General features: G+C 42.3%; 1 protein-coding gene across 1 annotated transcript; it reads left to right on the top strand.

Moving 5' to 3' along the window:
* The first annotated feature begins 2,242 nt into the window (after positions 1–2,242).
* dio3a (iodothyronine deiodinase 3a) lies at positions 2,243–3,228 on the top strand. The gene has a single exon (XM_063223969.1). The coding sequence runs from the start codon at positions 2,377–2,379 to the stop codon at positions 3,157–3,159; it is 783 nt and encodes a 260-aa protein (XP_063080039.1). The 5' UTR covers positions 2,243–2,376; the 3' UTR covers positions 3,160–3,228.
* The last annotated feature ends 8,162 nt before the right edge of the window (positions 3,229–11,390 follow it).

Raw genomic sequence — 11,390 nt, 5'->3', positions numbered from 1 at the left:
GTTCACATTACCTCTTGGTGCCCTACTGTGCCCCTCTATAGCATATAGGTCAACTGACGACCCTGGAGCCGAGAAATACTGGTACGGATTCTCTACCATTAAAGTCTACTTAGCAGCGATTCAGCGTGCCATGTTGGTTTTGGTTTGGACACTCTGGGTGGCCACCCTCTAGTGTGCCGTTCCATTAAAGGTGCCAGGCGCTTACGCCCTGAGCTAAGACAGACGATACCCCCTGGGATATCTCTCTTGTGCTGGAGGCTATGTGCAGGGCCCCGTTCGAGCCCCTCTCCGTTAAAACTGCCCTTCTCCCCGCCCTGGCGACAATGATGAAGCGCTTGAGTGAACTGCATGCCCTGTCAGTTAACCTTACTTGTGCAGTTTGCGGAGGGCGATACACGAGTCACCTTGAAGGTGAACCTGGCTTTCGTTCCCAAGATACGCACTGCATTCAGTTCCCAGCCCATAGAGCTGCAGGCTTTTTGCGCTCCACCTTTCAACTCCGTGGAACAGAGGCGACAACACAGCTTGTGCCCTGTGCGCGCTTTACGCTTCTACATGAACTGAACGGACTCTTTCAGGCAGACTGAGCAGCTTTTTGTATGCTTCGCCAACCCCTCTAGAGGGCTTGCGCTCTCGAAACAGAGGTTCTCCAAATGGTTGGTTCAAGTTATTGCTCTGGCGTATGAGTCCAACAGGCACCAGCCCCCGGCTCAGACTAGAGCGGTGTCTACATCCTGGGCCCTTTTCAAGAAGGCCGTATTTTCAGGGGTGTGCGAAGCGGCTGGCTGGACCAACAGCGTCACCTTTGTTCGGTTCTACCAGTTAGATGTGACCGCGCCGCCACTGGAACATAGGGTTCTGGGCACGTCCACTGATTGTCCCAAGGGTGAGGGGAGCGCCATCCCTACAGGAGGCTCTTGGAGTTCTGCCTAGTTTGGATCAGTCAAATGCAATCGGGAGTGATTGTAATGCTCCCATAGAGATGGTGAACGAGTCGACTGAAAGAGAACATTAGGACATGGATATGTCCCCGGTTCTCTGTAGGAGATGAGTGAGCCATCTCTCAAGACACCCTTCTTGCCACCATCCGGTCTTCATCAAATCGTACAGCTGAGAGCAGTGGTGTAGTCTACGTAGAACGCGGGTATACGGAGTATACCCACTTCTAAATTTCAGGGATTTCAGTATACCCACTTAAAAATGATTGATCCATTGTTTTGAAAAGCACAAATGTATACAGTATACCCACTTCAATAAATGCTCAAATATAGAGTATACCCACCACAAAAAAGTAGACTGCACCACTGGCTGAGAGTGTACTTACCATAGAGATAACTCACTCATCTCCTTCAGAGAACCGGGGACATGGCCATGTCCTAATGTTTTAAAAGACTGGGTTCTACTACTATTCTCGCAGTTCATAACATCGGTTACAGCAGCATTTAAAATGAAATAGTCATGTCGATCCCCACCATCGTCTGCGCGTAAAATTCATCAGTTAGGTAACTTATTTGTTGCTCGGTTCCATTATGTATAACCTTTTTGGAAAGTACTCGTTCCTCTTTTCCACCAACAAATGGGCTGCTTTTACATTAAGTAGCGTCTAGTCGCTTTAAGAGTGTGGGTGGTGAAGTGGTTGTGTGCAGTTTTTTCTATGGGTCTTCATGCGCTCCTCGTGTTTTGTGAGAATCACCAGCGCCGTCTAGTGATTTCCCACGCGTACTTGGTGAACATTCGGCACCTGTTCCTAGACAGGACAACGAAGAGCAGAATACACTGAGCTGGTGCTATAGGCCTATTATGTCTGGTTGCCCACATTTAATTCAGTGGTTTGTCTGAGCTGCAACGAACGGCCCTAACATTTATTTGCACTGCATCTGCTTCACAAATAGCCTAACGCGTCAAATACATGATTGTTGTTTTCTCCTTAATTGACACAATACACTATGAAAAACCTAAACCGACTGAAAATATGATTAAGTATAGGAGTCTACATGGCCATCACACTAGTTTAACCATAAGAAAAAATATTTTTAACGGGAATGGTTTTCAGTGACGGGTAGCCACCATAAATGCGTTATTCAGATGTGTTTTTATACTTACAAACAATTAGTCTTAGGGCTCCAGCAAGAGTCCACCCCCCTATCCCTTACATCACCAAAGCAAGTTAATGGGAGGTAATCCCCGCCATGTGAGGAGTCGGTCAAGGGTGGAGGCGGAGTGTGTTTCATTCAAATCCTAACCCCTGTTCTATAAAAAGGGAACTTCTGTGCAGTCTGGAACTCAAGTCCAGGGGATCAGGACGGATGAGAACGCACAGCTACCCGCGTCTCCTAGCCAAGGCCGAAGACGGTTACCGCGCCACCACGGTTCGGGATGAAAACCATTAAGGCACTTAAAAATGCCGTCATCTGTCTTATTTTACTACCTCGCTTCTTGGTGGCTGCGATCATGCTCTGGCTCCTCGATTTTCTGTGCGTAAGGAAAATGTTGTTCAAGACGCATGAGAGCGAAGGGAGCGCAGATGATCCGCCTCTGTGTCTCTCCGATTCTAATCGGATGTTCAGTTTGGAGTCGCTGAAAGCAGTCTGGCACGGACACAGATTGGACTTCTTTAAATCGGCGCACCTGGGGCATGGCGCGCCAAACACCGAAGTTGTGCGTCTTGGAGACCGCAAACTCGGTCGGATTCTTGACTATGCGAAAGGCAAGAGACCACTTATTCTAAACTTCGGCAGCTGTTCCTGACCGCCGTTTATGACTCGCTTGAAGGCGTTCCAGCGTGTTATCACCCAATACGCTGATATTGCAGACTCTGTGCTCGTGTATATTGAGGAGGCGCATCCGTCGGATGGATGGATCAGCTCCGATGCGCCATACCAAATCCCCCAACACCGATGTATTGATGACAGGCTAAAGGCGGCAGAGCTGATGAACCAAGAAGTGTCGCGCTGTCTCGTGGTCGCAGACAGCATGGATAATTCGTCAAACGCTGCGTACGGAGCTTATTTCGACAGACTTTATATTCTTCAGGATGGCAAGGTTGTGTACCAAGGTGGCCGGGGACCAGAGGGATATCGAATATCCGAGTTGAGGAACTGGCTTGATCAGTACAGACATGGGGTTGAAAATTCAAAAAATGTTGTCATTCATGTCTAATTTTGTTTTCTTGTGTCTCATTCGTTTAGGGAATAAATTAACCAAGGGCGTTATATCGCCATTGCGCAATTCCTGGAATGTTGTTCCCTTGTTTTCACCGAGGGACCTTCAATTAATGATGAAGATCAAAATAGGCCTACAATTTCAAGAAGTTGTGTCCCAGGCTATTGTGTCAGTCGTGGGCTTATGGGCATCTGCATTATGTATTTAATCACTGTTACTCTAATTACTTTTCAAGTATCAATGGAATTGTATATTCGAACTATATCGGTGATGCCGTGGTTATCTTCTTGTATTGATTCGTGTGAATGATTGTGGGGGATTCTCCCGATTGCGCAATGCCCACGGACATGTAGGCTACACCATAGTATTGTTATGAAGTTCGATTTTTAAAAGGTGCGTCACCAGAAAATCGATACTGATGTCCTATACTGGTGTGTGCCTGCTACTGGTGTATTGCTCCTTTTTATCCAGTATGTTTTGTAAATGGTACCTCCTTTTTATCGAATACATTTTGTAAATAAACAGACGTCAGATTTCCTTCAGAAGTCCTTCTGTGATATGGGATCCATACCAACATTTTTTGGCCTTTAATTGGGTAGCATATGTGAGCAATTCCACGTCGACTAATTTTGTTTAAATTCGTTTTTCTGTTGCAAATTCTCTTTATGTGGCAGTGGTGTGTACTTAGAACAAAACTATCATGCTTGACTTTCTCCACAAGTGGATGAAAAGGCCGACATTTTGCCTCCTTGACTTGGTCACTTGTCAACAGAGCCCTGAGACACCAGTGGATATATGGGTGTTCAGTTCCAAAAACAAAAAGGATGTCTGGAAACAAAGCTAACATCAGAATTGGACCTGACTGCGATATAGAACCACCTTTGTGTTGCTTTGCCACAAACTCTTTAGTTTTACTCATTTAGGCTATCTGTCTACATCTCTCTGCTTTGCAATCTTTTGAGAATTGCTCCAGTAATAGGCATACTTCCCCGCAGGGAAAAAGAATGCCAAACATTTTGCCCCCACTCACAGTGTACTTTTGTGGTGTTGATAGATAATGGAGCCAAATGCAATCTATAAAACAGTGCTAAATTAGACTTGAATGAGTGTTAATCCTAGGCTTACAGAGTGCCAGATAGAATTTATTTGGTCCTGCTATCTAAGGGCTTTTTTACTTGGTCCCTTTCAGCCATTTAAGTGTAGGGCCTATACCTAGACCCCTCAGAAGTGAACCGCACTGAGACTTTGTTGACGTGGTCTCATTACGGTTTCCCAAAGAGTTTTGACGAGTCTAGGTGTAATCATGTGAGCAGAGCTCTAGAGGTCCGGGTGTGATCAAAAAGAGGACGGACACCCCATAACAAGCCTAATGGGACAAGGAAGAGCACCTGGCCCCTATTGTAATGCCATCACAATTGGTAATGCTCGATTCAGTTTGGGCTAATGTGAAGACAAACAGAACTGACTTCCTTTTATGTTTGTTCACTTTTTGGTCCACTTACAGTACAGAGGACTGACTTCGCTTCACTTAAAGGGGACTTTTTTTCACCAGAAGCTGCACTTGTGGTGTTGCAGAATCTCAATGGAATTTTGCTGTTTGAGGGGACAGGAAATCTTGTGACAATTTTGCGCTTAAGCAGTTTAAACTAATACTTTTGTGTAAACGTCTTGTGTTGTAACAAAGTTATGCTTGTAAGTAGATCATAACATTTCCTTAGAATTAGGTAGAATAGAATAGAATAGAATAGAATAGAATAGAATTGAATTGAATTGAATTGAAAGCCTTTATTGCCAATAGCCTATTTACAGCTGCTTCACAATGCCCATACAAAATATATTTAGATGTAGGCCTAATGTACAATAAAACTGATATAAAACTATTACATCACACGGCACAAGTGTTGCTATTGCTGGTTTCAATAAATAGGCCATGCATCAAACTGATATCCATGACACCCATGTAGCACCATGAAAACTGGCAACAACAATAGAGGACAAAAAGCCCCAAAACAAAAAGACACACAAATAATAATATCTGTATAATCTAATTCAAAACAATTGCCATGTACGCGTCCCAGTGGAGTGCCAGGGAGGGATAAAAACACAACACGTTATTAAGGTCATTTTACCTGACTACAATGGAGGTCATATCAGGTCAAACTTAAAGTGATGTTGTGCCATTTTTGGAAATAAGTTCATTTTACACGTCCCCTTGAGTTAAATTATTGAGTTGTACCTTTCTCCTGTATCTACAATTGTTCTCTGCGTATGGCAGTGCAAACTTTATAGCTATCGTCACATAGGATTCAATGTTAATTGCTTGCTTGGATGTGGAATTTGCACTGCCATACTCAGAGAATGGCTGAAATTACTGTACAGGAGAAAGGTAACTCAATAATTGAACTCAAGGGGAGGTGTAAAATGAACTTATTTCCAAAAATGGCACAATATCACTTTAAGTCACGACATACACTTTTAACGAGAGATGCAACATGAAGTTGAAATGGACACAAAGATAAAACCCAAGGAGAAAAATAGAATACAATGTTGTTCCCACAAGCTCACCATACTGTACCATCAACTCAGACAGACACATACTGTGACAGTAAACTAACTTGATAATAAAGTGGCTATAGCAGCAAATATTTTAAGTTTTCAGTATACAAATGAGCATAAAAGTAACTTAATCAGTGCAAACAGGACAGTTTGTAGGTAACATTGGTATTAACAGTGCAAATGACAGACGAATGACAGACAGACTTGAGTCCAAGTGGCTATAGCAGCATTAGTGGCAGAGGTGACAGTGATATGATGGTGATGTCAACATGTCAAAACACCAAACGACTTATTTTTCACACGTTGCTATGTAGTTTATTTTTTTGCATAGGCTCACATGACGCTTTAAAAAAGGCACTGATGCCTCTTTTCCACTGCCGGTTTTCTGGTAGGCCTACAGCTTGACACAGTGTGACTCGGCCGCCACTTTTTGCTTTACGATTAAGCTGTGTCGTGCCTATTCGAAAAGCAAAAGGTGGCGGCCGAGTCGCACTGTGTCGAGCTGTAGGCCTACCAGAAAAGCGGCAGTGGAAAAGAGGCAATATATTGCATATATCGCCCCTTTAGAGTAGACCTGATGCTCACATGTGCAGGCTATGGACAACTGCCACTTTGGAGTGAAAGACATCCAAATAACAGGAGTGTTGAGGGGGGTGTGCTGTTAGCTCCTCTGGACAGATCATGAATTCATGAAAGGTACACAGCGATTACACTGCAGTGCATATTTAGACTGAGCTCTTTTCCAAAATGAGATATATCCATTTTATAGAATGTTGGGAAATTGACATTTTTGTATTGGGCATTCCATTGAAATGCATTGCAAAATGCATTTTTATAGAGGTTTTAAAGTATGTTCTCAAAACATTTGAATGGCAAGAATTCACACATAGATGGTAGGACCTCTTAGCAGTCAATTCCAATATTAAAAAGCAAAAAGTCAAAAATGGTGGATATAGCGTTTTGAAAAAGAGCTCTTCATATTTAGACTGAGCTCTTTTGAAACAGCTTTGCACTGAGAGGGCAGGGTTTGGTAGCCTGATCGTCATCGACTTTCAAATCTCGTTGAGAATTGGTCTGACCGAGACCATAACAATGTGCATTTCCCAAACGGCATGGATGACCTGCCTCCCTTGGTTTGCTACTGGCTGTTTGCTTCCTGACAAAGTGAGAAGAATTCACGATTTTTCTGGGATCAGAAACAATATTTACATTGCTCTTGGCCTGACTAGAAGCTGCACAGAAGGGTTTGGGTTTGGAGGATGGAGTTAGGGTTTGGAGGATGTGGAAGAGGTATAGGTTGGGGGCAGGCCTGTCATAGCCAGGTAGGCCAATTGTGCATTTTCCTAGGGCCCGCTGCTGAAGTTGCCCCTGGTAATGATTTTTTATGAATTCAAATAACAACAACGACAACACTGGAGTGGCACAGATGCAATTATTTTTCTTTATTCAAGTGCACAACATGAATAAAGAAAAAGAATTGCATCTGTGCTGGTCCGGTGTTGTCTCTCCAGTGGGGATTTTCTTCCTCTCTCCCGCCGATGCACCAGATGATAAAACAGAAGCGTGCAGAATTACCCCTTTGTTGACCAATAACGACAACTCTGTGAGCACAACACCACCTTCCCTGGTAGCCTAAATCCTCCTCAAGGGGGCCCTCCTCCTCAAGGGGGCCCTCCTCCTCAAGGGGGCCCTCCCCTATGTATAGTTTGAATATCAGCCATTTGAGCAGCTATTAAAAAGGACCAGGAAGGTGTTATCAGATTTAACCGTTTTGATATTTCATGTACAACAGTCAAATCCAGACAGTATATGCAGACCTGACAAAACATTTTAATGCCTGTTTACTCAATTAACATTGTTTTATGATTTTGGCATGTAAAATGCTGTCAGGCCAACAGTTTTGTTCCAATTTAGTAATGGTCGAATCTAATTCAATTTGAAGAGCTCTTTTCCAAAACGCTATATCCACCATTTTTGACTTTTTGCATTTTAATATTGGAATTGAATGATAAGTAGTTCTATCATCTATGTGCGAATTCTTGCCAATCAAATTTCTTGAGAACATGCTTTTTAAACCTCTATAAAATGCATTTTGTAATGCAAATCAATGGAATGCCCAATACACAAATGTCAATTTCCCAACATTCTATAAAATGGATATATCTCATTTTGGAAAAGAGCTCTTCATTTGTAGTCACAACTTTGTTGGCATGGTTTTCATCCCAGTGTCAGTCGTGCAAACATGATCATGTAGATCAGTGTTTCCCAACCAGGGGTACGTGTACCACTAGGGGTACGCGAGCATACTGCAGGGGGTACTTGGAAAAATGTAATTTGAACAAATGCATGGAGCAAAGTCACACTGGAATAGGAAAAGCAATGTAAAATATGAGTTAGGGGGTACTCATGGTACAATGAAATGGTTTGGGGGGTACATGAGACACAAAAGGTTGGGAATCACTGATGTAGGCTGAAGTGCATGAAGTCTAGAATGTCTCATGCAATATAATATTATACTAATAGTATTGCATTAAGAAAACACATTTACATTTTTTTCCCCACAATATATCATGCCACATCTAAACTAAACTAAACTAAACTAAACTAAACTAAACTAAACTAAACTAAACTAAACTAAACTAAAATAATATAGACCTGTCCATAACTGAACTGTCATAAAGGCTATCTCTATTTCCTGTTAGCAGCATACTGGTCAGATATGCAGAATGCCATACAGTCTTGATAATCCTTTGATTGATTAAGTCTGATCTGCACATCGTCTAGCGCGTCTCTATGGGGCACGGGCAGGCATAAAGGAGATTATAAAAGCACTTCCCATTCTGTTGCCAACCTCAGACAGGATACTGTCCTGCTGCACGTTGCCTGGATACCTCGCTCACTATTGAGTGGCCTCCAGAATTGTGTCCTCATCCTGTTCAGAGACCAAATTACAAAATATTCAGGCAAAATAATCAACCCTGTCAACAATGAGCATCGAGTATCTGTTTCCTGCTATGTCCACTGATGTTTATAAGTCACTCATCTCGGATCTTCATCTCAATGAAGGTCAGAGACTATTAAACAACCAGTCATTTGTCAGTCATTTGCAGTATTATGACTGGAAAGATGGGAAAGTTCAATTTAGTCCACCCTGTTTACTGCTAGGTCTGTGCCACAGCTCTGTTAGCCCAGGGCCAAGTATCACAAGAGCTTCTTAGAAACACCACACATTTGAGTAGACCAGAGTGTAGGCAAGTGAATAGGCTTTGTGTGCCATTAGGGAAAACAAATACATAAATAGGCCTAAATAAAACAAACAAACAAACAAATAAATGAATAAATGAATGAATGAATGAATGAATGAAAGACAGAAAGAAAAATAGAAAATAATATTAATAATCCAGAAGTTTGGATAATACTTGTCATGGTACTCAAAGATTGTATATGACAATACGAGAAACTTGTAAACGATGTCAATTCAGTCCCTGTCTGAAATATGACAATGCTTTTAACTTGGTTTGTTATTTTTTCACTTCCTGCCCACACAATGTCCCCCAGAGGTTACCATGGAAACATTTAGGAAAAAAGGAAACAAAATCTTTTAATGCCACTGTGCCGCTTGTCACTGTATCACCGTGTCGCCTACCTGATGTAATGCTGCCTGCATGTTCCAGTCACTCATTTCAGGTGCTAGCAGTTACCCAAACATATTGTTTTTGTTAAACAATGAAACACTTTCTTGTTTATTAACAGGATAATTGATCTAGGCAATTTGTGAGACATGCAATTGACAAAAAAAATGATAAAACAGCACTTCTCTTTTCTCAGCACATCTGAAAGGGACTGAGATCTCTCTGGATGGCAATACATGCTGTATACCAATGTACTGCACAATCCCATATTAATCCACAGACATTCAGCTAACTGCAATGGTTTTATTAACACGACGGCTCAGTCTGGTTAATGTTCTGTGTGCTTTAATTGTAGATTGTGGGTTTCATCCCTTCTCCCGTACGGTAGATAGCAGGAGGATAATCTTTTCTACTAAATACATCATCGCCATCAAGCCCTAAGATTATTTTTAAACCATCTGGAAGATAGTGAAGCTCCGGTACAGCCATCCATCCAATTAATACAGTACACGCTGCCTTGTTTTTTAAATGCTACATGCATGGGCTGCCTGCCACTCCAGGGCTTGGAAAACATTATTCCCATGACATGGTGGTCTGTCTGGCCAGAGAATAGGCATGAGCCACTAAGCTCTGTGAGCTCTGGCGTCATCACCAGTGACGCATTCATAACCAGCGCTGTCCTGGGAACAACAAATTAGAATGGGCTGACAACCTGAATAGAGGCTTGATTGCGTCAAAGCGAGGGATGGTTCAAAGAGGGCCAGAACGTTTTTCTTTCCTTTAGCACGAGGATGTCACTAAGAGGGATTTGTAGTGTAATTCAAAAGTGTGATGATTTGCGTAAACTAAAAGCTTCCAGGCTTTCCCAAGCAGGCTTTTTTTTTTACTTTAGTTATCCCAACAAATTGAATTTAATTCCCTCGAATGAGACAGGATGACGTAAAATGCATTATATTTAATTCCCAACAAACACATGAACTGTTCTGACTGTTCATTTGAAACAAAAAAAGATTCCAACTATTTGCTGTTCCAGCCACAGAAGACACAGAGTGGTGAGGACACCAACAATCTCTCAAAGAATGTTTGAAATGTGAAAATACAGAGCAAGCAGAGCCAATGATTTGAAGTGAATTAAGAGTGACGTTTTTTGTTGTTAAGTAAAACAGAAAGTCTTTTCAGTTTTTAACTCGAATGCCTCCCTCCTCCCATCTTTGAAACCAAATCTCCCAAACACCAATAGAACAACACAGGGTCACAGATCACAGTGTGATGAATTGACAGACACAGGGGAGTCAGCTGACCTAATGGTATACAGGGGCACAGTAGGGCACCGAGAGATAATGCGAAACTTTTTTTTTGCACTTATTTATTTTAAAAAGCTTGTAAATTAATTTTATTTTTTATTGCAAGTAGTACATGTGCTTTATTTTGCGCGCATTCTGTAGATTACTCCGTATGCTAAACTTGAGCTAAATTCCAAGGTAGCAAGGTTTTTTTTTTTGAAACTCATACTGGGGCACAGAAAATCAATACCCAGGCACAAGCCCCTGTAAAATAGGTCTGGTGGAGCACCTGGGCAGAAAATTGAAGTGACTTGACATAGTATATTTGAAAAGTCTAAAAAATAGAAAAAGATTTCAGATGCAGTGTGTGGGGCTCAGCGGATGTGGAGAGGGAGACTCAAACATTTCAAGATATTGCAAACCTGTGCATTTCCTGGATCCATGTGATGTCAGGTGAACGCCCCTTTAGGAGACCTTCGGTCCTCATGCAAGCCGTCACCAAATCTCACTCTATTAGATGTTTGGTAGACTGTTTCAAAGCGACACAGAAGGCTCTGTCACCAAAGGTCCATATAGTAGTCTGGAGGAGGGGATGACAAGCTGGACCTGAGGGGACCTTGATTGGAGTGTGAATGTGAGGAGTAGGATTTTGCTGGTAATGTGAGACTTCACTTGGAGCCAGTGAAGCAGTTTGAGTGTGATATGAGGGTAATGTGTTTTGCATCCCTTTGTATGTGTGAGGACCCTGGCAACTGAG

The sequence above is a fragment of the Engraulis encrasicolus genome, chromosome 19, assembly GCF_034702125.1.
Source record: "Engraulis encrasicolus isolate BLACKSEA-1 chromosome 19, IST_EnEncr_1.0, whole genome shotgun sequence".
Lineage (NCBI taxonomy): Eukaryota > Metazoa > Chordata > Actinopteri > Clupeiformes > Engraulidae > Engraulis > Engraulis encrasicolus.
This window is presented reverse-complemented; position numbering and strand designations above follow the sequence as displayed.